Genomic DNA, 26,287 nt, shown 5'->3' on the forward strand with positions numbered 1-26,287 from the left:
CCTCTCAAAGTTTCCTGCATTTTACTCAGAAATTTCTCGCAACCGAATCATCTATCTTGGGAAAATAAATCCAGACAGAAGATACTGTTTCCTCAAAGATGCACATCAAAGCATCACTTCAGCACCCAGAACAGTTAAGGTGCCCACACACACACCACGGTCTCAATGCAAAGTAAGAGGTTCTCAGTTCCCATGTCTTTGCTTCTGCCCCGCCTTCCCCAGGGCGCCCACGACCCATGGAGGGAGCGCAGCCATCCCAGTGCCCATGCACTGGGCATCACCACTCCCACTCCTCCTGTCAGGACGGCACGGCGGGGCCTGATCCACGCCGTGGACGCCATCCGTGGCCACCTTCCTCTGCACCTCCTCTCCTCACCCAGACGACTCCAGATCGCCCACGTTCCCACTCCGTGCTCTCGGGTCACTGCGGTGACACGGTTAAAGGCAACCCAGGGACTCTGGGGAGACCACAGCAGACTCTTCCACAGTGAGTCCTACGTGACACAGACATGGAAAATGGAAAATAAACACCCACTGAACACCCAGACACCCACCACCAGTGAAAACGAGGTTTCGTGTCTTACATCAACACCGCTATTTCACTGTGTATTCTGTGAGTGACACCAGGCAGGCCTGACGATTGTGACATTGGTGGTAAATCTGATGACGTGAGCAAAGCTCTAGCTGGGGCGCTCTTTCCAGCGAGTCCCGCCTCTTCTGCCCTCACATGGGGAGCTCTCCTCCATGGCTAACCTGCAGATTCCTAACCTTTCTCCTAAACTTCTCACGGGGGCAACAGGTCCCCCACCTCAGCCCACATGCGCAAACCCAGGCACCCAGCCGTCAACACCATGGTCCTATATCTTCCTCTGTGTCTCCTGTTTGAAGACCACACATCCTTCTGCTGGAAATGCCAGTCGTGCTTGGCTATAATCTCAGCCAGGATAAATGGATGACGGAGGCGCTTAAATTTGTGTTCCCACCTCAACAGCTAAATATCTAAACAGACATGTCCTTAGACAAAGACACCAGTGCCCTCTGTGTGTCCAGGAGCCCAGAGCTGACAGCACGCCCTCTGGGGCCCACCTGGCCCGGCCCAGCGTGAGCAGCGATGCTCCCGGCAGGACGGCATCCACGTCCTCACCGCCCCCGGGTCTGAGCCACTCTGTGGAGGCCCTGCTGCCAGAGTGCCGCCTTAACCTGCAGAGCCCTTCTCTCAGCCACGTGTGTTATGAGGATAATTTCATTCGTAAATGTAACCTTCCAAAGGGCTTCCGAGCCTTGCTTTGACAACTGAGCAGAATCAATGATGAAAACCAGAGCTGAACCATGTCTAGCAGCTTGGTCTGAGGGGCTCAAAACTGCCATTTTTGAAGGGGTAACACCTCTTTCAATTAAAATTTATTTTTTAAAATTTGGTCATGGAACCTGTCCCCTACCTTCCCAAAGTTACGATAAGTCCTTGGGATCAAGTCAGCACCACCCCGGCCACTTTGAACCAGCTCTGAAGTCAGTCGCGTCAGCTCCGTGCCAGCTCCCTCATCGTGAAATGCAAAGACCGCAACTGCTTTGCTGATTTTCATGACCACTCCCTTAAGTGAGGTCTTGAGCCTGCAGAGCACGGCCCTCCCCCAGCACGCAGCAGGTGTGCGGGATGGGGCAGGGGGGCCCCCCACACACAGCCTGGGGCAGGACCCAACACCACCGGCCACCATGGAGGGGCCGGGGTCGACCACACAGCCAGGAACACGAGGGCTTGAAGACAACGGCTTATCTCTACAAGATGTGCTCAAACCCAGGGAGTCTCCTGAGATTCACAAGATGAAGGAAAATAACAGGAAAGAAGGGGGAGGGGCAAGGGGGAGGGGCGAGAGGGAGGCAGCGGCTGTAAAACTGAATCTGCCGACTCAGAGTCCCAGACCCACGTCCCAGACCCGCGAATCTGCTAAGTGTAACTGCCCCCGGGGTGCCACACCTGCGGCCTGACTCGCTGGCCTCCTCTGGCCACTGCAAACCCAGTCCTTGCACGTCTTTACCGTCCTGCCCTCCTGGGAGGTATCATCATCATCAACCCAAGATGCAGAAACCTCACCGTGGAACGTGAACCACCCCCTCGGTCCCCTGTGCTTGAACGTGCGTCTGAGACGTTAATACACCTGGATTAACTCAGAGGGGCCGTTTTCTACAAGCAGAAATGTCAAATCATTGTTGGACGGATGATTTAACAGATGTTTTAAAACCAAAGCTTGAGTCTGGTATTTCACTCTATGGGCACAATTTTAACCGTTAGTGTCAGGCAGGTGCACAGAGATTCCACAAGGCAGAGCCCTCTGCTCTACAAGGGAAGTACGAGGATGCTGGGCTCCCCTAAGATCAGGAAACGGCACCAGGAAGCAAGGCCCCAGCCGCACGGCGCGCCTGCCGCTGAAGGCATGCTGCTGCTCCACGGGGACCCTGCTGATGCGACCAGACTGAGCACAGAGCTCTGGGAGAATGGGGCTTTTTGTTAGAAATCCCTAGTTACAGAGACAGTTAGCACTAGGTTCTCTGATCATCGTCCCTAAAACTGCCAAGTTTCACAGAACAGCCGGGAGCAGCAGCGCTCGTTCAGGCCTGAGCGGCTTCTCGGCCTCCGGGGTGAGGGGCTGCGGGAGGTCGTCAGGACTCCGCCCAGGCCGCCCGCTCCCCGGCCTCCCTCCCCGACTCGGCCCCCCTTTATTCACTAAGGGAACCGCAACAGCAGGGAGACCTATACACTTTCTCTAACTGAAAATTTTCAAGTACTGAAAACGTTCCTCAGTTCAGCTCTGATAAAAGATACCTTGAAGTCGGTACTGAATTTTCAGTGTTTGACCTGCACGTCTGGCACCCAAGCGCCCCGCACGCACCTGCCTGGCCTCCTAAGCTGGCTCTCCTCTCCGGCTGTCGGTCACGACCACGCTTCAGCGCTACTGCCTGTGTGTCAGTCAAGGCTCCAAAGAGGAACGCGACAATTTCAAGAAACACACTAAAAAGATTTAAGCTAGCTAACAGCAGCACATACTAGAGATTAAGAAAGGCAGGCACACTGCGGTCCACGCAGTGTGACCTCATCCGGGGACAAGGGACGTAGAGCACACAGCTCAGCACAAGTGGGAGGAAACACCGACCCGTGAGCCCCGCAGCAGAGGACCGACGCGCCGGTCAGGGTCGGGGTGCACCAGGTGGAGACAAGGAGGCCGAGTGACGCCCAGGGGCACTGCGACATCACAGCCTCGCTAACCCGTTCCTCCAACACTCAGCACAAGTGGAAGGCATGCTGTGTAGCAGACCCCATGGGCGCCCCTCGCTCTCCTGCGGGGCAGTCCAGCAGATGTGCACCGGCCGAGCAATGATGCTGCCATTGCAGGACACGCTCTGGTTCCCTGTCCCCGGGAGGGCTCATTTCTCAGCTCCACCCCTGACCCTCATGGAGAGCTGGCCCGCAGCCTCAAAGATCATCAAACCTCACCAACACGCAGGGTGGCGGAGACAGAAGCTCTGCGTCAGGCTCCCTGAGCCGGGGCCATACCTGGGCGGCAGACGGGCCTAAGGCCAGAGCGGTGACCGTGTCTAAGTGTCCTGCGAGTCTGCAGGAGAAGGTGCTGCAGCCCGTCTTGCACACGTACGCCTGGAAGACAGAATGCATGCACTTCTGTGCGGGGCAGCCAGCCACCAGCAAGGAGTCGCACAGTGCAGAAGGTCCTCTGGCCAATGTGGTCAGAGCAGCAGCCGGGCAGCGGGCACAGCGCCCACCAGGCCGCAGAGAAACCAGGAAACGCGCTTTCCCCTCTAGGAAGTGTGTCATCCTGATGATCCACGCCACACTTTCTGTTTTCCCCATGAGCCTCCTCGGAGCAGCTTCAGACACAGGCTCGTGGCTGAGGACGGATCTTAAGGGAGGAGTGCAGACTTCGTGTCCAACCTCACCTGCAAGTCCCAACTTGGGTGGAAAAAGTACGTTTCATTGTCCTTTTCCATAAACTCGAGAGCGAGCCATCTGCACTTTGCTTCCTACTAATCAGCTAGGATTTGAGTGATTCAAATGTTTAGAGTGTTTTCACAGTTGCTGATAAAATGAAAAATAAAACACACATTCCCCTCTAACGGCATTATTCTGCAAAGAGAAATGTGTGCAGATTCGCCATCTAATGCTTCATCTAGGGACAAACTCTGGCCCCGATGCCACATAAGAGACGGGATAGCCGTTCTGAATATGAGGCAACGAAGGCGCCGACAAGCACCACCAGCTCTCCTGGGAGAAGTGGCCCATCGCAGTGGGGAGACCGCAGAGCTGCCCCCGTTCCCCACAACCTCAGGTGCCCGTGAGTCCTTCAGATTCAGACCTTCCAGGTGATTCTGCCATTGGCTAGACAGTGGTTTTGAAATAAAGTCTGCAAATAGGTGTTTTACATATTTTGAAGTAAAGTGGAGAAATAATGGTTGCCTTTCGCCCTCTGGCCCAGACAGGTGTTGATCTGAAAAGTATCCGTTCACTTAACCTGGAAGTTCCCCAGAGGCTCCTGGGGTTGGCTCCGAAGGGACCTGAGACCGAGCATTTCTCACGGGTTCCCAGAGGGGCGGGTGCCACGGCCCAGGGACCCCACACTAAGAACCACGGGCTGGAGTGCCCACACCTGCACCACATCACCGTCTGCAAAACACCTGAGCTGTTATGTAAACCATAACTGCCGGTGAATCGCTGATGCCCCACGTTCTCCTGAGGAAACCAGGACACGGAGGGAGCAAGCTGCTAGCACGGCCACCAGGGGCCCAGGGGTCCAGACTGAGGTTCTAAACGGCTGTTCTGACTCAAACTTCTTTCCGTTCCAGGAGGCTGCCAGTGACCACGCCGCTCCTGAGGACTCCAGGGTCCCTCTGGTCACACAGGTGCCTCAAAACCACCCCTGCCAGTTTGCACTGACTCGGGGGGGTACACATGAATTTTAGGGGGGACAGAGCTCCTCCCTCCTTCCTCCCCGAAGGACCAGGAGCAAGAAAAGTGCAGATGGACGATGGCTAAGGGACGCGTGTGCGAGGTCCCAGCTTCAACCCCCAGAACCTCCCTTAAAAGGCGGAGAAAAGCAGCTCCGGAGTCAGAAGGCAGGCTTTGAGGTCTGCGTTTCCACTCTTGCTTTAATCAGCGCCTATTATATAATCATCTCTTGTTGAAAAGTCCGTCCTGAGACTCCTTAGTTTTCACCTAATTCTTCATGGAAACGAACAGTGGTGGCCTGTACTTGCATAAAATCTCAAAATACACAGAGAAGGCCACCATGATATTGTGACAGAGTCCAGGTAAGAGCTACTGAGGAAGCAGGCTTCTGCGTCCTATACACAAACGGCGGGAAATGAAACTTACCTTTTCACCCAGAAGGTTCATGAGTCAAAGGCATCTTTCTGGTCACAACAAACTAAACATGAAAACGGCAGTTTGCAGCCCAAGTATCAGAGATACTTCAGTAGACAAGCTCTTGTCGACAGTGGCAACAATCAGTCCAGAAAGACAAGGTGCACTTTATACAATGTGGTAGAAAAATTAAAAGAATTCTGCAGATGCCTCTATCTGCCTACAACCCATGGGAAGAACAAAATGTCTGAATTGAAGTGATACTGTCACTTCATTCATGAGGCAACTTCTCCCCATCGAAGAGCAAGCAGCTTTGGCTGAAATGTACTGAGAAGCAAAGGAAACTTGAAATGAAACCAGCACAGAGTAAATGTTAGCCCAAAGCTAAGTTAATAAGTCCTGAGAAAAGGAGTGACAAAAAGGAAGCATTATTTTTTCAGGCCAAAGATGAGGCCGTGGCACCAAGCACACGGTGCTGGAACGATGTTTGCTCGAAAATATCTTCAGGAAAGTCGTAAAGGACTGAATGTACCACTGAAAAAGATGACTGTTTCACAAACAGGCCTAGACCAGCTCATGACGACGGTTTTGTGATTTTGTTGGACCGTATCTGTGAACTTGAAGTTCCTCTCACTTTCCGTCCCACAGATCTAACGCGTGTCCCGCACACTCCCTCCCCGAGTCGTCCCCAGAGAGCAAAGGGTGGGGAGCTGCACATGGACGTCAGCTCCGGGCGCTCAAAGTTTCCGACAGTGCTGGTCTCGTCCGCAGGGGAATCGACCGGCACGTCACGGTCACTTATTCTCCCTTTTAAAATATTTCCAGAGATGACATTTCTCCAAACTGTGCACATTTCTTCAGATCACTGACTTTTTATGAAAAAGAAAAACGCTTCTCAGAAGACTGAGATGTCCAAGGTTTAATCAGAGCCTGACTGAAGAGTGCACTGAGACAGCAGCACTGCCCACGGAGGCAGGAAGCGGAGACCCCGGGGCGAGATGCTGGCGACGGTGCACCGGGGCCTCCCGCCAGGTCGAAGGCAGGCCCTCAGTCTCTGTCCACCTCCAGCAAGGTCTGCGGCAGAAACCGCGGCAAACAGAGTGACAAGCTCTGCCGGTCCCCTGCCACCTCCCGCGGCAGACGGAGCACGGTGGGTCGCCGGACTGGCGCACTGGTCTCACCACTGGGGTCACACACCCAGAGGAGGCGCAGCCTTAATCATCTGAAACAAGCCTTTGTCAACTTTGTTCCAAACAACAACCTGGTCTTCTCAGCATCTTTGCTGAGAACTACTTATCTGAGGATTCATTACTTCATGCACACGTTTTGATTTCTTTGGAAATGCGATCGTAGAGAGAAGCATTAGGGCAAAGGGACCTGACCAGGGGCAGCTCCCATCCTCCGCAGCTGTGGCGCCATCCTGTGAAACCACAGTGTGATAACGGCTTCCTGTGCAGCCAGACACAAGCACGATTCCTCAAGTGCAGCTACACACAGTGTGACTGCACCGTGCCCCCACGGCGGGCAGCAGCGCCACAGCTGCAACATCGCAGGTGGACAGCCGGTGATACCCTGGGAACAGGGGGATCAGGGGGACCAGGGGAGCCCGGCGTGCACGCAGCCCTCAGCCAGGACGCGTGCCACGGAGCGGCCTCCCGCGGCGCGGGGTTCAAGCTCACCCGCGTCCAGCGCTGCCTCCAATGTCTGCACCTGGCTTCTTACTTTGAAAAATGTCAGACAGAGAAGTACAGAGATTACACAGCGAATTCATACACACACCCAAACACAATGTTGTCGAGACTCAGCTGCACTTGCTCCAACCACCACGGCTTTTCCTTTTCTTTCGGCATTTGGGGTTGAAGAAAGAGGACGTGGTTTGCAGCAATTCACAAGGACGCCGTCCTGCGTGTTTTGTCAGCGTCCCTAACTGCAGCCACTCCGCACACAACCGCACGGCCATTCCACACCCAGCTAAGACAGCAACACAGGCCTGATGTCCGCTCCCAGCACCCTCACTCGTCTTTCACAGCTACTGGGGGAAATCAGGACCCAAACAAGACGTGCACGTCGCCTTTCTGTCTGTCTCACTGTTCTTCTGGAGCCGCCACAGACTCGATGAACAGCCTGACTGGCTCCTGAAGGGCGTTCCCCGCTCAGGGCCTGTCTGCCCGCCTCCGCGGGCTGCCTCTCAGCCTCTTCACGACCCGTGCGCTTGCCGCCAAGCCAGACGTTACCCGCAAAGGCTCAGGCTCAGGCTCAGCTGGTCTCACGGGACCGTCTGCAGCGAAGACTAACGTGGTGTGCACCTCAAGAGGGCCTCACGTGACGTCTGGACTGTTCCCCCTGGCTGACGCTACGCCCGGCCAGACGGTTCAGGTTGCGACAGCACGATGCTCCCGGGGAGAACGTCCCATCCATTGTGTTTTTAATTGAACAACATCTGACAGAAGCTCGCCCCCTTAACAAAGGTGTCCGCACTCAATGCAGGCCTGCCGACCACAGGCACCGGGCTGCACAGCAGGTCCCCAGACCTCCTCACCTGCAGCCCTAACCTCCACACCCTCCACTACCCCCTCCCCTCGCGGTGGCCCCCTCCATTCCACTCTCTGCCTCCGAGAGTCTGACTGTTCTGGATTCCTCAGGTAAGCGGGGCCAAGAGCGCCTGTCCTCTGTGACTGCTCGTTGTGCTGAGCACCTTGTTCAGCCACGTCGTCCCACATCGCAGGACTTCCCTCCTTTTTGTGTCTGAGTGACCTTCCGCTACGCGTACCCGCACGTCGTCTTGTCCACTCAGCCGCCAGCAAGTGCTGGGCGTTTCCTCATCTCGGCTGCTGTGCGGGGTCTGCAACGACACAGGAGCACAAACACCCCTTCAAGATCCTGGTTTCAGTCCTTCTGGAAGAATGCCGGGACTGGGGCTGCTGGGCCACACTGCGGTTCTGGTTTTAACTTTCTGAGGAACCGCTACACTGTTTCTCGCAACGGCTGCACCATGTTGCACCCCAACCAGCAGTGCACAAGGGCTCCGGTTTCTCCACAGCCTCACCAACACTTGCTCCCTCTGTCTTTTTGATGACAGCCATCCTGACAGGTGTGAGGGGACACAGCACGTGGGTTTGGTCTGCATTTCCCTGATGATGAGCTGAGCATCTTCTCACGTGTCTGTTGGCCACCTGCATGTCTTCTTTGGGCAGATGTCCATCCAAGCTGCCTGGGGTCATGGGTCATCATCAGGCAGTGTCATCCACTGGCGACGCTGGCTAAGATCAGTCACTTTACTTGAGCCTCCAAGAGGGTGATTTTCTAATTCGACGATTCATCGCCCTTGTCCGGAGCTCATCCCTCAAGCAGAACCGCGCCTCTGCAAACACAGCATTTGGTTAACTCGAAATACTGTCCAAACAGGACAGGGAAACAAGTGCTTACTCCTTCCCCTTTAAGGGCAAACTTCTGAGCAAGGACCTGGTGCCCGAGCCACTCCCGGCAGGGGCCAGTGAGTTCTGCTTTCTGTCTGTTTTTGTTTCAGTTGTCTCTTTTGGGGGGAATGGCACTTAAAAGTCATGAGAGTTCAGATGCACAATCATTTAATATCGCTTACAGTTATCACTCCTTTGCTCAGCCGAGCCTTCTCCGGCCTTTGGTGTTGCCTCCTGAGGCCTCGCTGGGTCCACCACTCTTCAATTCCCCCTTCCGTCTGGTCACACCGTGTTCCTGGCTCACCTGTAAGATCTAAGCAACAGACCTACAACCAGCTCCGCACCTGGGAACCCAGGCTCCCACCACAGGGAACAGCATTTAGAGGCCACGCAGAGGATGCCGAGGGCTGTCGCTGGAACATCAGTGCTTCCAAGCGTCTTCAGTGGCCGGACGGGAAGGCACGCGCCTGTCTTCGCGTTTGTGCACCAGTTTCAAGTGTTAGAGTCTTTCCAGCACCTTCAATCACTGGTAAAGCACGTCCCCCCACGGTGCTCTTCCTTCCAGGGTGTCTCAGCAGCTGTCACTTGCTTATTCTTCCAAACAACTTCACAGCGACACTGTCTAGCTGCAGGGAGACCTGTGGGCGGTTTCCCTGGGGCCGTGTGGACTTCACATGTTACTTACAGACAACCGGCTTCGTCACGAGACAGAATCTTCCTCCCCAAAAACAAGATGCGATTATATCGTTCAAGTCCACATTTCTGGGAGAAAACTAAGTTTCCTTTATATACGTTTTGCAGAGTTCTTGCCACATTTATGCTCAAATATTTTATCCTCTTTAAGCCTCTTCTGATGGTTTCTTCTCTTCAAGAACTGTATCTCCTCACAGGTCATTATTTTTATATATAAAGACCAGTGAATTCTGCATATTAACTGAAATCCTACTATTAACACTTTGCTGAATTATTTTCTTGTTCACAATGGCCATTAATTCGCTTGGGGTTTCCAGATACGCAATCTTACCGCCTGTGACTAAAGACGGTCCCAGCTATCCCTCTAACACAGCTCCCTTGCCTGATTCTGCAGGTAAGTGCCCCCAATGCTCTAAAATCTGAGGGAGACTAACGTGCCTTCTTCCTCCCTTCCCAGCCACGGAAGTCCTCTCACGTCTTCTAGTCAGATGCTAGCATTTGTCCCGAGAGAAGCATTTCATCATTTGAAGGAAGCATCAAGACTCCTCTTTCAGTGGCTGTTTTATCAGAACTGAATGTGGAATTTTGTTGAAATGGTTTTCTGCGTATATGAAGGTGGTCGTACAATTCTTTAACCTTTATTAATAACATGCATTCACTAATGGATTTCTTGACATTGAATCATCCCCGAATCTCATGAACACTGAACTTTCCTGTTTCTGCTTTACCTTCTTTGTTAAAAGTAAAGGATATGAGTTTTCTTAATTTCCTTCAGCTCATTTGCAAATATACTGTTAGTTTTCATCCACCTAGAAAACACATTTTTCTGGTGTGGTCTCATCGTCAGCAAGAGTGTTTTTGGTTCCTCCTCATCTTTTTACGTTACAAGAAGCACACGTCTAGAGGTGGCTTGACACCGTGGAACAGAATATAGGACACGTAGAAGAAACAGAGGCAAGCTGGAGACACTGTGCAGGTTCCTCTGCACAAAAGATACGTGGTCTGCCATCCACGTGATGTTGGATGTTTTAAGCAGAAAAGCATCACTACCAGCAATGATTTGCTCTTCAGCCACTAAAGGAAGCCTGTTAAACTCCTCCATTATGATCGAGGGTGTTTCTTTTTCTCTTTAGAGTTTATATTACTTTCACTTTATATTTCTTGAAACTATGTTATTAGATGCATACAGATTTAGAATTAAGACATTTTTAATAGAGATTGGCGTCATCATCACCATTAAATGTCGCTCATTATCTACAGTAATGCTTTAAGCCTTAAAGTCTGCTTTACACTGAGAAAGTCTTCCTCATATCAGCTTACTTTCCCGCATTTCTACTTTCAATGTTTCTGTGTCTATATTCTTAACTTCAATTATATTTCTCAGCTGCACTCACATACATGTTGCATAAAAGAAAATAGTGATCAAAAATTTCAAGAAAATTCAATGTACACAGTTGGCTGTATTTGGCTCCTAGAAGAACAGGTCCACACTCAGGTTATTTCATGGAATCCTTAGGTAATATGTAAGTCGTGCTCAAGCCTTTAAAGCGAACATCTCTCACACTCAAACTACCTCACTTAGAGACGAACTCAATTTTCTGTCGTAAAGGATGACACAGACGTCAATGGAGAACTTTTAAAACTAGAATCACTTTTCCTATTTAAAAGTCCCACAAAACAGTTTTTAATTCTCACCAGTTAGATGAAATAAGAAAAAAAATTTTAGGAAAAAGTCTGATTCTCCGTTAAACTGTAATTTTTTCCAAATGAACATTATGATTTCCTTGACCTTTTTGGAACTTTTTCACATCTTCTTGTTCAGGTGGCCTGTATAGACCAGCAGTGAGTTGAGCTGTGTCCTCCAAGATGAAACGGCCAAGCCCTGCCCCCAGGGCCTGTGAATGTGACCCCATCTGGAAGCAGGACCTCGCAGAGGTCACTAAGTGTCATGCAGTCAGCGCGGGTGCAGGGCGTCCAGCGACTGCGGCCTTACGTGACAAAGGAGAGGGTCTGAGCACACAGAGCAGATGCACAGGGAGGGCGGTGTGTGCGAAGGAGGCAGAGGCCGCTGGGGACAGACGGGCACCACCAGGAGTGGAGGAGGCGCGGGACAGAGCCTCCCTCCAGGCCTCCAGGCGAGTCGGCCCTGCCAGCACCTCGACCTCGGACTTCCGGCCTCCAGAAGCAGGAGAGAGGCAATTTCTGTTGATTTAACCTGCCAGGTTGAGGTGACTTGTCACCAGAGCCACAGGAAATCAAGACAAAACACAGTCGTAGGCAATCTGTGCAACGAGGAACCAATGAATAAAGAAATTAATTAATTAGTGGTTGGAATTTAAAGTATCAGACTTCAAAAAAAAAACACCCATGAAGGCCTGTCACACCTCGAGTGTTACTGTTATTAAAACACCGGCCCCAGTCGACCCCGAAGTCCACTTCCGTCCTGACGTGCAGCAGTACGAGCCGTCCACACGAGAACGAGACCCTCCGCGTGGAGACCGCACCCCCGGTGGCAAGCATGTGTGTGTCCTCGGCGCCACTCGCCACGCACCGGCCACAAGGGCTGAAAGCAATTCCACAAGGGAAGCAGCGGTGCTCACACCTACAAGGAAGAAAATGGACACCAGGAAATCAAGTGATTTTTCCATTTTTAACCCAAATTAGGAGAAAGATGCTGACTTGTCGCTTTTCTTCACAAAAATGAACAAACTGACGGTGACAGCACAGTTTACACGTGAGGATTGTTAAGTGGTGAGCAGGCTATTCTGGGGGTCTTTAAAAACAGCTAGGATGACACCGACTACAGGGCACAGGACAGATCACAGGGCCCTGCTGCAGAGCACCGGGAACCATGTTCAGGGGCTTCCAGCGACCTCCAATGAACGGAATCAGAAAGGAATGCATACGTAAGTTTACATAGAGCCAAACCACTGTGCTGTGTACCAGAAAGTAATACGACATTCTACACCGAAAACCTTTTTAAATAGTTGAAACACTGCTTGAAATCATAAATTCACAAAAACAACCAAATTAACATTAAATGAACTTTTTTACATGTAAAGAGTACATAAATGTCACACAGGATGGAAATGGGGGTTTACACTTGATCAGTGACCGAAGAGAACACAGACACTGCCCACGTGGTCCCTGTGGCAGCCGCCCACACACACGCAGACACACGACCTACAAGCGCTCCCGAAGCTGTTAGACACAGCACGTAGTCAGCGCCTGTCTGGCATAATGCAACTGTCAGAACACATTGAAACAACAGAATTATATGCGTGTGTGTGCATGCACCACTCTGTGTACATGTGTCTACACACAGCACACGCTCCTGGGCACACGCATGTGCACACACCCCACTGCACACGCACGTATCACACAGTCTAACGGCTAGTGACCTGGTTACTTGCGTTCCCAGCGCTCAGGGGCCACGGGCCTCATGGGGAGCAGAGGGAAGACGGGCACGTGCTATTTTATGGTTCCAAATCCACGTGCCCTTTTCTGTGTATAAATCAGACTTCTCCTAGGTTGGCCAGTGTGAATAGGTTCATCACAACCTTGTCATACTTGGGAAAAAAGAGATCAACTAAGATTATCGTGAGCCTTAATAATGATACACTGTACCCTTTCTCCCCAGCTTCACCCCGACTGCAATCTGAGAATGGAAAGAGCATTACCGCAGGGTCCCTCGGGTCCCACAGTCTTATCCCGTCACCAACGGCTGTGATGGCAAAAAGATTATAAGCCTGGGGTGGTCGTGTTGCAAATGATGATCCCTGCCATTGCAAGAGGAAAACTCAGGATGTGTTTCTAAAGGCTGAATTAATAGACACTATGTTGATTACATCTAATGCTACGAGCGGCAGAAGACCCGAAGGCTGACACTGAGACACCACCACACAGGCTGTCAGCCCCCGTCCACAAACAGTCTGAAAGACGAACTTAACACGGCGCTTGAGGTCTGCGGTCGGTTATTAGCGTTCCGATCATCAGACCCTGGGACACCCTAGGCAGGTGTCCGTGACAACGACCTGGTGACCACAGCTCATGCTGCATCATGTGGACACTGGTCCTGCCCCCAACCCAGTCCCGGGCCCTCTCGCACCCTTGCCTGTCCCCTCAGACGTCAGAAGAAGTGTGGTCGTGATTTCAAACGTTCTGTGGATGGAACTGAGCTGAAGTCCACCTCCAGAACCAGCAGCCCCAAGCGTGACTGACACACCTGCAGCTCACGGCAACTCCCACCTGCCTTCCGTGTCAGGGGCACCCAACTAGCAAGACAGATTCAGTGAAGTATATCCATCAGCATTTGTACTTAAACGTACGCAAACCTGGAAGTGAGTCTTCATTTACAAAAAGGAAATGAAGGCTTATATAAATTCAATAAAAAGAATAAAAAATGAACAAACATCGAGTCTTAACTCTGCACCAGATAGCAATCTAAACACTTTACATTTCATCCTCTTAACAAACTTACAATTTCACATGAGAAACATGACACACAGGGGTCCACCCACTGCCACACAAACAGTAAGACCAGCGCAGCCCGGCGTTCCACCGGCCGGGGCTGGGTAAGCCAGCTCGTAACTCACAGCCTCAAACAGCCTAACACACGTGCAGGAGACATCTGGAGCTCGTCTCTGAAACGCTGGGCACCCCGCGAGGCCCTGAGTGTCAGAAGAACAAACCGCAGACCTAGTTCGCGAGAGAGGCAGGCGGACGACTGCAGGCACAGCAGCTGACAGCACTGCTCGCTCCTCCAGGCTGAGCAGCGAAAAGTGGGCCAGGACAGAAACGCCGCTCAGGGGTCACACCTTTCCAGGGGAAAAAAAGAGCTAAAAAGCTCCGATCAATCCGACAGAGGCTGAGGGGAAAAACGAAAAAGCAAAGAAAATCTGTGATAAATAGAAAGTGCAGAAGTTTTGTTAAAAGATTGAAGAAAAAGCACAAAATCAGCTCCAACGATGAGTCACCGTAATTGCAAACAGGCTCGGGTCGGGTTTCAAGAAAAGCATTTAAAATACATTATTTTAAAAGCCGAACATGAAGGGCGGGGGGAAAAGTAGCACACGCTAAGTAAAAGGAGGCAAGGTTGGTTATAAATGAAACCTTTAATTTGGAAAGCCATTCCAAATACACCAAAACTCAGCGCTGTGGCTGCAGTCACAAGTCTCCTAGATGTCCTTTTGAGATAAACCGTGAGACAGTGAATTCATCAGAACGGCTGCCGCCTCACCTCCCCAGTCTTCAAGCTGCGGCTGGGGTATTTCTACACTTTTTCCCAGTCAGGACGGACTAGCCGCGTCCTGCAGAGAGGCTGCTGGCTCACGCAGGCTGCTTCTTACGCCTGCAGAACCCACGTGACTGTCACTCCCTCAGCCCTGAGACTCCCGAGCCCTCCGCCGAGCTTTAGGTGAAAAGGTGCTGCCAGCAAAACCAAAAAGGGGGCCCATGAGATGATCAAAGACAAAAGCACAAAAAGAGTATTCAACTTGTATTAAAGTGCCTTCTCACGTCAAGCATCAGGCTCAGAATGACTGAGTGATGGCAGCAGCGGCACGCATGAGGCTGCAGCACGTCCGTACCCACTGAACACTCAGACACACGGTTTACAAAGGGCGGCGCCATCAGAGCCGGCTTGCTGTATTCTGGCAGATCTGGTGGACAGGACGCGAGTGGGCTGTGGCCACCAGTGCGACGCTGCAGCCGGCGTCGAGGTTGAAGGCCTGCAGGGCCCCGCTCCGCCCGGCAGCCAGCACCAGGCCTGCGTGCGCAGCCAGGGAACGCCGTCACCCAGCTCAGCAGGGAGGGGCAGCCACTCGCTCAGAACAGCAGAGGACGCACAGGCGGAGGACAAGTGACCGCCCTCCCAGGCTCCACGCGGGGCCCTGGTCACAGCCCGCTCTCCGCTCGCTCCCCGGCAGCTGGCCGGAAGCAGCTGGTGGGGTTGCTGCCCTTACAGTCCAGGGAGGCTAGAGGCGTCCAGAGCCACCCAAGTCCAGAGACGGGACGGCCATCCAGCGGGCTGGTCTGAGCTCGAGACTGGACAGTGAGGCCACGAAGTGTCCGGCGTCACCTGGGCAGGCTGCAGGCGGGGGGCGTGGCTCACAGCATGACACTGGTGTGAGCTTTATAAACTGGGCACTTGAGGGACAGTTCATGAGCCTGGGGGTCATGTGACCACCAGAATGACCAATCTTCAGTACACAGTCCAGAAAACGATCATAAAAATCCACAAAGTAGAAAAAGCCCTACGCTCAGTACTACGCCCGATTCCAACACCAAAACACACAGACGTCTTCGCTTGAGGCCAGAATGACCAGGACGCGCTCTGCTACGCGTCCTTTTTCCTGTTTAGCAAAAGAGTTTTGCGTAAAAATATCACATTTCCAACTAAAATATGCTAGAACCCCAATACCTTGTGTCAGTCCTTCTGAAGTTCCAAGTATAAAACTTTTCAAAAGAATTTGACTTGGATCTTTGAATAAATTAAAATTGTATAGCGTTTCTGAAAATCAAAGCTTTGCATCTAAATAAATGAAAATCAATGCCTTTTAATTAAAAATGTTAGCCATAAAAACTCAAAATTTTGTTTTAGAATCAATTTCATACCCAACAGCGACTGCTGTAATTCTCGCCGCCTTCCCCGTGAGGCGGGGCGACCTGCCCAGCCAGCCGAAGGGCGCCCACGACCAGGGCAGCGGCTGCTGTCGACCACGCTGAGTTCCTGCTCGTTCTGTCAGCTGCGCGGACCAGGCGCCATGGCCGCACCACCCGGCGCGTCACGTGCTCTGCTGTGTCTGTTTTACTTCTCCTTTGAGGCCATTCTCACTGCTGAGATGAACCGTCACTCGTGTCATTAACCCAGGACTGTGAGTGTCCCGAGTTCCCAGGGCGCAGCCTGGAGCCGCTCAGCTCGCGCCTCTGCAGGACAACGGTTAGGCTGTGAAAACGCGGCAGGAGAAAGGGTACAGGAATGAAAGCCGTTCACTGCCGATAAACTGGTGATCTCTCCCGTGTCGGTCACGGCGAGCCGGAAGACAGCCGTGCCCCTGCTCCTCCGTCTGTGCCTGGAGGAAGATGAGAGCTGGTCACGGCCTGCCTCCCTTTGCTGCAGCTGAAGAGTCTACCTCAAAACCCTCGAAGACGAGAAAAGTCTTCCTACCATTTAATAATCACATTGTAACACAGAAGGGATAAGGAGTCGGCCCCCGGAGCTTTCCTTCAGGTGACTCTCCTTCTCCCTTTAGCAAAACCTCCAGGAAGAGCACTGTCACACGTCAGACAGTCGTGCGTACGTAAGGGGACACCCAGCCGGTCATGATCCGCGTTTCCACTTAAACAGAAGTTTGCAGTCTTTTCCAAAGGGTACCATAAGCAGTTAGTGTTGATTTAATAAATGCAAGCTCTTGACACCCCACAACAGCAATTTCATGAAGGAAAGGGAGCCCTAGGAACCCCAGGACGTCATCCTGACCCCGGGCAGCGAGGACGCATGTGCCAGAGCTGGGTGAGGCCAGACAGGCGTTCAGTGGTCCCTACAGGTGCGCCCCTCTGGCCGTGCACGACTGTTCCACACATTTACCCGTCACAGACAGCACCAGCCCCACGTACGAAGCCGGTGAAACGCGCTGCACCAGGGCCACGGCCCCAGCCTCCCGAGCCTGCCTCCCGCCCCACCCGGAGCCTGGACGGCCCCGTGGCGGCTCCCACGTGGACCCTGGTGGACGTGAACACTGTTCACACGTAGCTCGCTGCTGCGGCCGCGGCCCCGCGAGCACAGGCCAGGCTGGGACCGCCACCTCTTCATGTCGTCCTTGCGGGTGTCGAAGTGACACTCGAGCAGCTGAAGCTCGGGGCTCGTGGACAACAAGGTGTATGTGTCCACGTAGGAAAACTGCGCCGACTGAACGGGCAGAGGAGGCTGGTCTTTGCCCTGCAGTGCAAACCAGTAATCACCAGCGATGCCCGTCAACGAGGCGCCACGGCGCTGACCACGACCCCCCAGACCGGACGCCGTTTGTTCTGAATGACAGACGTACTTTGCTGGAACCAATTCACCATTTTCATTTCTTCTTGCCGACTTTCCAAAACATGTTATATGATTAAAATTCTACTGTAATGAGTGCTGTGAATTCGGGCCATTTAAAAACTTGAAACTGAAAGAAAATGGAGGCTTAGCAGTCAACACATCACACCAAATCTGTACGTGTTTTAAAACGTCGTCTGAGGAGTGGGCTCCCACGCTGGCGCAGCACGGCCCCCGCGCCGCGCAGCGTGGAGGGGGAGGGGAGGCCGCGGGGTCGAGGCCCAGGGCCAACTCCTTCCTGGGAAACGGCTGCCCAGGCCTCTCACTGCATATCAGGGACTGACCGACCTCCCTTCCTGAGGGGTCTCCAGGACTCAATCCCCTTCCCACAACAGGACCTGGAGAGCAGGAATGCCAGTGCATCCTGGGACGCCCGCCCTTGGCCAGCGCGGGTCCGAGGAGCAGGAGAGATGCCCACCTCCCTCCTGCCAGGCCATGGAGTCGCCATCTCCTCCCGCCCTCGCCCCCCGATTCCACACGCCCTCCTGTAAGTCCACGGAAACAGGCATTTCTCCCCAGGGGTACATCCTCCACATAACACCCATCACTATCACCTCTGCTGTCAAGTCACATTGACAGTATCACTAATAGGACAACAGACTGTCACTCTACTGTAAAAGCATGCTGAATGCACGTCGGGCAGCCTCCGCGGGGTCGCCACTGCCAGACACAGTGCCAGCTCCGTCCTGCGGGCCGACCACGCCCTCAGCTCCCGTCCTGGGAGGGGGCGGACAGCAGCCACCTGCCGTCGTGTCTCCAGCACACGGTGCTCACGGCCCCGCCGTGACCTGACAGGGACAGAGCAGAGGAAGGAAGGACCCCGCCCTCGCCCCGGCTCCTCCAGGAGGAAACCGCCCAGCACAGGCGCCTCCCAGCTGAGGGGCCCGGGAGCAGCGACCCAGCAGGTGACTCACACCTCATTTAAAGGACAAATGCGGCTTCTGAAGGTGATTCAAAAACCCGCGGTTCTTAAAATACAAAGTTCAAAATCACATGTACGTTTGTGAGTTACATTTTCAAAGGAGAAACAAAACACAGAAATCTGTGGGCTTCACAATAACGCATTCTAAGGAATCGTTATTCCTTTAAGGTTGAGGGAAAAGTCAGAGGGTTTAGCGGACACGCTCACACGTGACCTGACTGCGGTGACGCACCTTCAGAGCTTCACCTGGAATGGAGGCGGCTGTTCTGGACTGAATCCTGAGGGCACCCACGTGCCCGTCTTTAGGCACCTGAACGTCGGCAGCGCCCAGCACCCCAACAGCAAGACACCCCCGAGAGCCTCTGGAGTGTTTAGGGCGTTAACGAGTGAGTCAACAGAGGAAGAAACAAGGTACAGTTCATCTCGCGAGACCGGGCCGAGCGGTGCCTTGCCCGTCGCTTCTTCCCAGAACGCCTGGCAGAGGCTCTGAAGTGCCCCCTGCGGTCTGTCTGCTCGTTGGGCCGCTGTGGCCCCTTGACGTCTCCTGCCACCTCCACCCCCAGCCCCGCTTTGCGGACGAAGTGCGTCTTGTGATGTAACCTGTCTCCGTGCCCAGCGATCACGGCGTCCGAACCGCTAAGTGCACAGACGACGGGCCCGCCGTCACTCAGCACAGCCCCTCCTTTCACAGGGACATAAGCAGATGCACAGCAGGGAAAGGACCACGCCCCGGGCCAGTTCGACGGCCTGTCCGCGGGGGTCGGCCCAGCTCTGGGCTGCCCGGCCGGCCAGCTCCGACCTGAGGGAGTGGCCGGGCGAGGACACCAGGCTTCTGCCCGGGCCCCCGACTCCTGCCACCTCCCCTGACCAGGCCTGCTCTTCCGGGTGTCTGCCGTCCCTCCGGCTCTGAGCCCGCACACACGCTCATCTCAGAACCTCGCCCGGCCCCGGGAACCACCCCGCAAGTCGGCCCAGACGCTGCCACCACCAGCCACCCTGAGAAGCGGACGGGCCCACAGAAAGCTTCCTGGAGAGGCCTTCTTGGGCTTTGGAAATGAAAACCATGGTCCAACAAGAAATGGTGAGAAACAGAAGAGGGCAGGGCTGCCCAGGTGACAGCCTGGGGCACGGGAGCTGCACCTCGGCGGTGCCCAGGCGGGTGTGGTGGGAGCTGCGGGCCGGAGGAAACCGGTGACGCTCTCTGTGCTGTGAACTGTTACTCCTTTGACGTCACACGTGTCAGAGACCCACCAGGAGAATCGGAGAAACCGGGAAAGCTTTACCGACAGTGCACGTCCCAGCTCCTGGGGTTCAAAGTCCCCGCGCAGAAAACCGTCTGCAATGGCTTTGCTGCCCTCTGGTGTCCATCTCTGGGAGCCGGGGCACCAGCACTTCGGCCAGTCCGGCCGCAGGCGTCCGTGGGCCGCCCAGCTAGCCAGCAGCCATCGGGGCGGCCCCTCGTCATTGCCAAAGACGTGCCTCAGACCCGACGGCCACCCGCAGAGTCTGCCCAGGGAGGGGCGCGCACACCATCCCGTCGGGCCTTCAGGCCAGATGCCGCGAGGCCGCACGTGGTGACGTTCCTTCTGTAACCCGCGGCAGAGGGACCCCTCCTTTGCCCTCCCATCCCTCCAACCACTAACCACCACCCTCGCTGGGCGCCCGGACAGCCGGCGGCTTAGTCACCCAAGCAGGTGGAAACACCGCAGAGTAGACCCCCAAGGGGCCCAGGGCCCGAGGAGCCCGCCTGGCGCTCCTGCTTGTGCGCTGGGCAAACCCCAACTCCGAACGACACTGGGACCCCAAGAGGACCACCTTCTCCAAGCTCCGCCCTGGACACGGGAAGTGCCATGACCTCCAGGCCAGTGCAGACCCGTGGCTGTGGGGTGAGTGCCCACCCCGGGGGCCAGCTGAGCCACGTGCCCACGAGGGACCCCAGCCGGGTCCCGTCTCACCATCTACATCACATGTGCGTCTTCGCCCCAGAACCACTCGGAAGGGCCCCTGCCTGCGATGACTGGTGTCCCCAAGTGTGCGTGGCAGGGACGAGCTCCAGAGACAATGAACAGGACACGAAGCCCGACCTGAGCCTCTTCTTCCCCAGGGCCGGGGCTCCAGCTCCAGCTCCAGCCACAGGGACAGGACGGAAGGTGGGCGAGTGGGAGCCAGGGCGTGCGGCGCCCGCCACAGAGAGGAACGTGGGAAGGGGCTAACCCGGCAGAGCTCGGACAGGGAAGAACTTAAGATCCAGAAGCAAGAGTCCTCAGCCGAATTTCATTCTCTTGTAAGAATTCATTTTTATACAATCCAATGAAATCTTAACTCATTTAATCTTCCGACCCCCTCGCCCTCGTGGTCCTCCCGAACGTGCTCAGACCTACCAGCCAGGTCCCTGCAACCCGCCACGTGCCCAGCACACTCAGAGCAGGGACGGGATGGGGCACCACAGCCCTGTGCTGGACAACAGCGTTTGATGGAAAATGCTCTGAAGTCTACACACAGACACTGGTATTAAATTAAATGTGACTGATCAGTGGTTTTCCAGCTGGGGCACACCGCCCGGCTGTGCTCTCAGAGGTCCTGAGTCCTCCAGGAGGGGCTTACGTTAGCATCTAACACTGCCTTCAGTCAAAATCTTCTTTTCTCATTTGTCTTAGTTCATGATGGAAACAAAAACACCCATTTCTCTGTCTTCTGGTAAGTGCTGAGAGACCAATCACACTTCCAAAGTTGAAGTGTTGGATTATTAACCAACCAGCCACGTAAGACAAAGTGACGCACTCACGCCAGCTAGGTGGGTAACGATGACTCTCTTCCCCGAGACAGAGAGAGCGTGCGCCTTTCTGAGAGGCGACTTGGAACACCCACCGCGTGCTCTGCATTCAGCAGAAGCCCCTTTTTCCAGCAAAACCCACAGACACTTGCTCACCACCAACACAGTTAGACTGGATCGCCCCTGGGACCTGCCCGTGTGCGTGTGCGAGGGGCCTCACCAGCAGCGGCCCCAGCACAGGGTCCGGGCCTGGAGCAGCCACAGCGTGTTCTGGGGTCCTGTGGGCTGGGGGCTGGAAGCGAGACACTGCGGCCCCTGAGGGCAGGGCCCGGCCTCCCCCAGCAGCTGCCTTGGTTCCTGTCCCACCAGCCTGGGCCTACCACCCTCTCCCTCCTCTCTGGTTCACAAAAACACATGGACTAGTGAGAGATTTCTTTTTTGTGTGTTTGTTGTTAAAATACCTACCAGGTGTAAGTTTGAAGCAAGTGACACCAGGAGCCTCATGAACAAGCAGGGCGAGGTCTCGAGGTTCCTGCCCAGGGCCGTGTCCGAGCCACAAAACCAGAACAGCAACCCCGCTGGCCTCGCCGCCTGACCTCAGACTTCCTTGCTTACACACGTCTTCACCTTGTTATGTTCATAAGCCGTCCGTGTACAAACCCCACTAACCTACAGGACATGTTTCCGCCACGTGTCTGGCAGATCCGGCTTCACTCCCCCGGACGCGAGAAGAGCCCTCCCGACCGCAGAGCCCCGCCACAGGCGCGCCGGCGGCTCGGCCTCACAGCAACGCTCGCTGGCAGGCTTAGCGGAGCCCAGTGGCATCGCCTCTGTCAAATCTCAGCACTTCATTCCCGAGTTCAAGACTTGGTTCTATTCCATTCTTGTCTCGAAGGGAACAAAAGAGGACTTAGCTGTTAACAACAGGACCAGCGGAGGACTGAACCTGTGCCCACGGGACTGAAAAGCCCACTCTGAAACCTCGACCGGGGCTGCGGGCAGGGGTGAGCGACAGAGAGCCCCGAGCCCGCCCGCAGGCCAGCAGGCAAGGGGAGCGCCCACGCCCCGACCTCACCGGCCGCGCCGCCTCGCTTGCTCTTCGGCTCGTCGACCCCGCTACAGACAGTGCCTCTGACACAGGGTTGCGGCACCCACGGGGCCTACGTGGTTCCGCAGGAATGTGGAGTCAGCGGGTAGCCTGGGCTCGGGCCAGCTAACACGGGCAGAGCCGCTGGCCCTAAACGGGGCCGGCGCCGCTGTCTGAGGGGCGAGCTCCCGCCATCACCGGGCCGACCGCGCGCCTCCAGGTGACATGAGCCCGCAGAGGCACGTGAGCCAGACACGCCTGCACACAACCCGGTCCCACGGCTGCCCCTGCGACCGGCTCCCCGCACCACAGGCCATCCTCCCTTGGAGCCGCGGCCCCGCCCTCAGGGAGGCGACCTGGACAAGCCCCTCTGCGCAGACCTGGGCGTCTGGAGTGCTGCATCTGGCAAGCGCAGGTGGTCCGCTGACAAGACCCACCCCCAAATCCACGTTAACTCAAATGCTACATTTTACCTGAAAAAACAGCAGGCGTCCCCATGAGGTCAGCATCAAAGAGCAGGGACAGTGGTAGGCTAAGCCACAGGCCAGCCGCTGTCTACCTCCTGCTTGAAAAAGAAGAGAAACTCCTTATAAAGCATAACTCACAGGAGCCACAGTTGCACCAGGTAACGTGCAGTCAGCCTGGGGTTCGTTTTCTCCGGTGGTGAGGAAATCTGAGACAGGTGACAGCGTTTCCTCAACTCCTGACCCCGGGCACTCAGGGCCCCCTGGGCGCCAGGCCTGCGTGGCCCCTGACGTCACACCCCCATGCCTTTCATGGAGGGGAGCCCAAGAGCGGGGCCAGCCAACGGGCAGCGCTGGGGTCTGACCCCGAGCCCAGGGCCTCTCCGAAGCCCTGAGCACCTGCCTCCAGCAACAGACTGGAAATAAGTTACAGACGTCCCCCATAACATTCAGACTTGAGGATCGTACGTTCATAACCACACGCTCAGTGAGCAAGCATACTTAGTGTCACCAAGGCACTTACTGGTAACACTAGAAATCTGCTTTCCCAAAATTGCTCCAAAAACTCGTCAGCTAGAGAACTATGTGACAAACAAGGAATTCAGCACAGCGGTAAACAACAACAGCCTTGAAACCCACGTGAAATACTTCGGGCAGATGGCCCGTCTAACAGGCATGGAGGCTGGCGGGGAGTGCACAGACAGATCTGCCCTGGGGAAGGAGCCACAGCCTCACCCGTAAGCAGAGCTAGATGCCAGAAATGATGCCCACCTCCGAGAAGAAGAGCTCAGACAGTGGAGCCGCCAGGCTGGGCTCGTAGCCAAGCCTGGTGCCGGCGCGCGGGAGGCCACGCGCACACGCGGCCGCGCTGGGCTGATTCTAGCGACCACGGGGTTGATATTGTAACTTCAAGTAACCAAGACTTTCAGGTCTACTTACAGCAGGACAGTGGGCAGAACGAGACGCTCTCACAGATGCAGTGAAGCGCGGCTCGGGCTAGACGGGTGCACCCGAGTGCTGAACACGGCGCAGGGCGGTTTGGTGGCGGGACGCCGCGGGCTGCTTGCTGAGCTGGCAGAGGGCTCTCCCACGGATACTCCTTACTTTAAGGGAGATCAGAGGAAATAATCGAGATAGTCCAAAGTGAGATTAGAAATTAAAAAAAAACCAGATGTAAGGTGGATTCTCCCCTAATTACATATATAATTTTATTTCATAAAATTCAAATATATATACATGTGTTATTGAAACACACATATACATGTAAGTATACATATAAATATATATTCATACACATACTCTTACATTCAAAACCATGAAATGCCATCTACATGCTGCCTATAAGAGGCTAAGACTGTAAGAGCTAAAGACACAGGCTGACAAACGAGGAGATGGAAGAGATATTTCATGCAAATGTAAACAACAAGAAAGCAGGGCCAGCAACACCCATGTAAGACAAAACAGACTTTAAAACAAAGCTGTTCAGAAAAAAGAAGGACATTATATAATAATAAAGGGGTCAGCAAGACGCTATTACACACGATAACACATGTGAACTCAGTACAGGAGCCCCTAAGTACAAAGGCAAAAATTAACAGACACAAAAGGAAAAACTGACCCCAATACAGTGACAGTCAGGGGGTTCAACACCTCACTGCTTCCTCCCTGACTGATGAGAAAATCAGTGAGGCAACACCGGTTTTAAAAAGAGCACTGGGCCAGTTGGCCTTAATAGGTACTCACAGGACATTCCATCCAGTAACAGCAGAGCACACATTCTTTTCAAACGCACCTGGGACGGTCTCCAGGACAGATCACACCGTAGGCTACAAAGCCAGTCTCAGCAAATCTAAGACGACAGAAATTACATCAAGCACTTTTCTAACCACAGCTTGACGAAACTAGAACTCAGTTGCAGGAAGAAAAGCGAGAAAAGCACAAACACACGGAGACTAAAGCACATGTACTGAAACCAACGGGTCAATGAACAAACGAAAAAGGAAACCAGAAAACACCGAAGCCCCGCTTCCCAAACCTGCGGGACGAGCAAAGTGGGTTCTAGAGGGACGTTCACAGTGACACAGGCCTCCCTTGGGGAGCAGAAGAATCTCGAATAAACAACCCAAGCTTCCACGTAAAGGAATTAGAAGCAGAAGAATAAACTACGGCCAAAGTCAGCAAAAGAAGGGAAACAATGAAGGTCAGAGAGGAAATAAGACAGAGGCCAAACTGAAAGAACGGAAAAATCAACGAAACAAGAGCTGTCTTCTTGAAAAGGTAATACAAAATTGACAAACCTCTAGCCAGGCTCACCACGAAGAAAAGAGAGAATCAAGACAAACAAAGTAAGAAATGAAAGTGGGGAAACGCAACCAGTGCCACAGAAATTTCAAAAAATCATCAGCGAACACCATGCACAGTTACATGCCAGCAGAGTGCACAGCCTAGAAGAAACGGACAAACGTCTGGAAACATCCAACCTTCCAAAACTGAGTACGGAAGAAGAAGACAAACCCAAGAGACGGATCACTAGCGGTGAAACTGAATTTGTAATTAAAAAAAACAAAAACCTCCCAGCAAGCAAAAGCCCAGGACTGATGGCTTCGTGGAGGAATTCCACCGAACATGTGCACAGGGCTCATCCTGTCCGTCTTAAACTACTCCGAAAACTTGAGCAGGAACCACCCTTCCTGACTTCAGACTATGCTGCAGAGTCACAGAAATCAAAACAGTACGCTACTGGCCCAAAAGCCCGATGGAACAGGACAGAAAACCTGGAAATAAACCCACCACCTTACGGTCAATTAATCTATGACAGAAGAGGTAAGGGCAGACAATGGAGAAAAGACAGTCTCTCCAATAAGTGGTGCTGGGAACACTGGCCAGCGGCCTGCAACAGACTGAAAGTGGAACATTCCCGAACACCACAGGCAAAACCAAACTAACTGGATTAAAGATCTAAATGTAGGACTGGAGACCACGAAACTCTTCGAAGAAAGCAAGGTAGAACGAGACACAATGTGTAGCCATTGTTCTTCATCTGTCCCCTAAGGCAAAAGAAATAAAAGCAAAAACAAACACCTGGGATGCAACTAAACTTGCAGTTTTCGTACAGGAAAGGGAAGCACTGACAAAATGAAGACAGCTCACTGAGTGGGAGCGAATACTTGCAGATACTGTGACTCACACCAAGCTAATATCCAAAACACACAAACAGCTCGAGCGACTCAACACCAAAACACCAAACCACCTGACTGAGAAAAAGGCAGAGACCTGAATAGAATTTTCCCAAAGAAGACACACAGACGGCTAACAGGCACATGAAAAGATGCTCAGCATCACTACTTCCCAGAGAATTGCAGATCGAAACCACAGTGAGGTATCACACCTGTCAGAAAGGCCATCATCGGAAAGACTGCACATAACAAACGCTGGCGAGGACGTGGAAGAGAGGGAGCCCTCCCACTCTGCC

General features: G+C 53.8%; 1 protein-coding gene across 1 annotated transcript in view; it reads right to left on the reverse strand.

Annotated features, from left to right (window-relative positions):
- WDR27 (WD repeat domain 27) overlaps positions 1-26,287 on the reverse strand; it is a gene marked incomplete at its 5' end in the record, with an annotated part of 181,339 nt that overhangs the window by 128,166 nt on the left and 26,886 nt on the right. The window contains 15 exon segments of the mRNA XM_072965942.1: positions 3,551-3,911; positions 6,877-6,940; positions 8,123-8,210; positions 8,527-8,579; positions 11,634-11,759; positions 11,862-12,079; positions 12,665-12,678; positions 13,158-13,256; positions 15,123-15,244; positions 16,453-16,550; positions 17,283-17,416; positions 18,234-18,280; positions 18,283-18,357; positions 22,825-22,872; positions 22,875-22,913. Of these exon segments, the coding sequence (XP_072822043.1) occupies positions 3,551-3,911; positions 6,877-6,940; positions 8,123-8,210; positions 8,527-8,579; positions 11,634-11,759; positions 11,862-12,079; positions 12,665-12,678; positions 13,158-13,256; positions 15,123-15,244; positions 16,453-16,550; positions 17,283-17,416; positions 18,234-18,280; positions 18,283-18,357; positions 22,825-22,872; positions 22,875-22,913 (1,586 nt within the window).

The sequence above is a fragment of the Vicugna pacos genome, chromosome 8, assembly GCF_048564905.1.
Source record: "Vicugna pacos chromosome 8, VicPac4, whole genome shotgun sequence".
In the NCBI taxonomy this organism is placed as follows: domain Eukaryota; kingdom Metazoa; phylum Chordata; class Mammalia; order Artiodactyla; family Camelidae; genus Vicugna; species Vicugna pacos.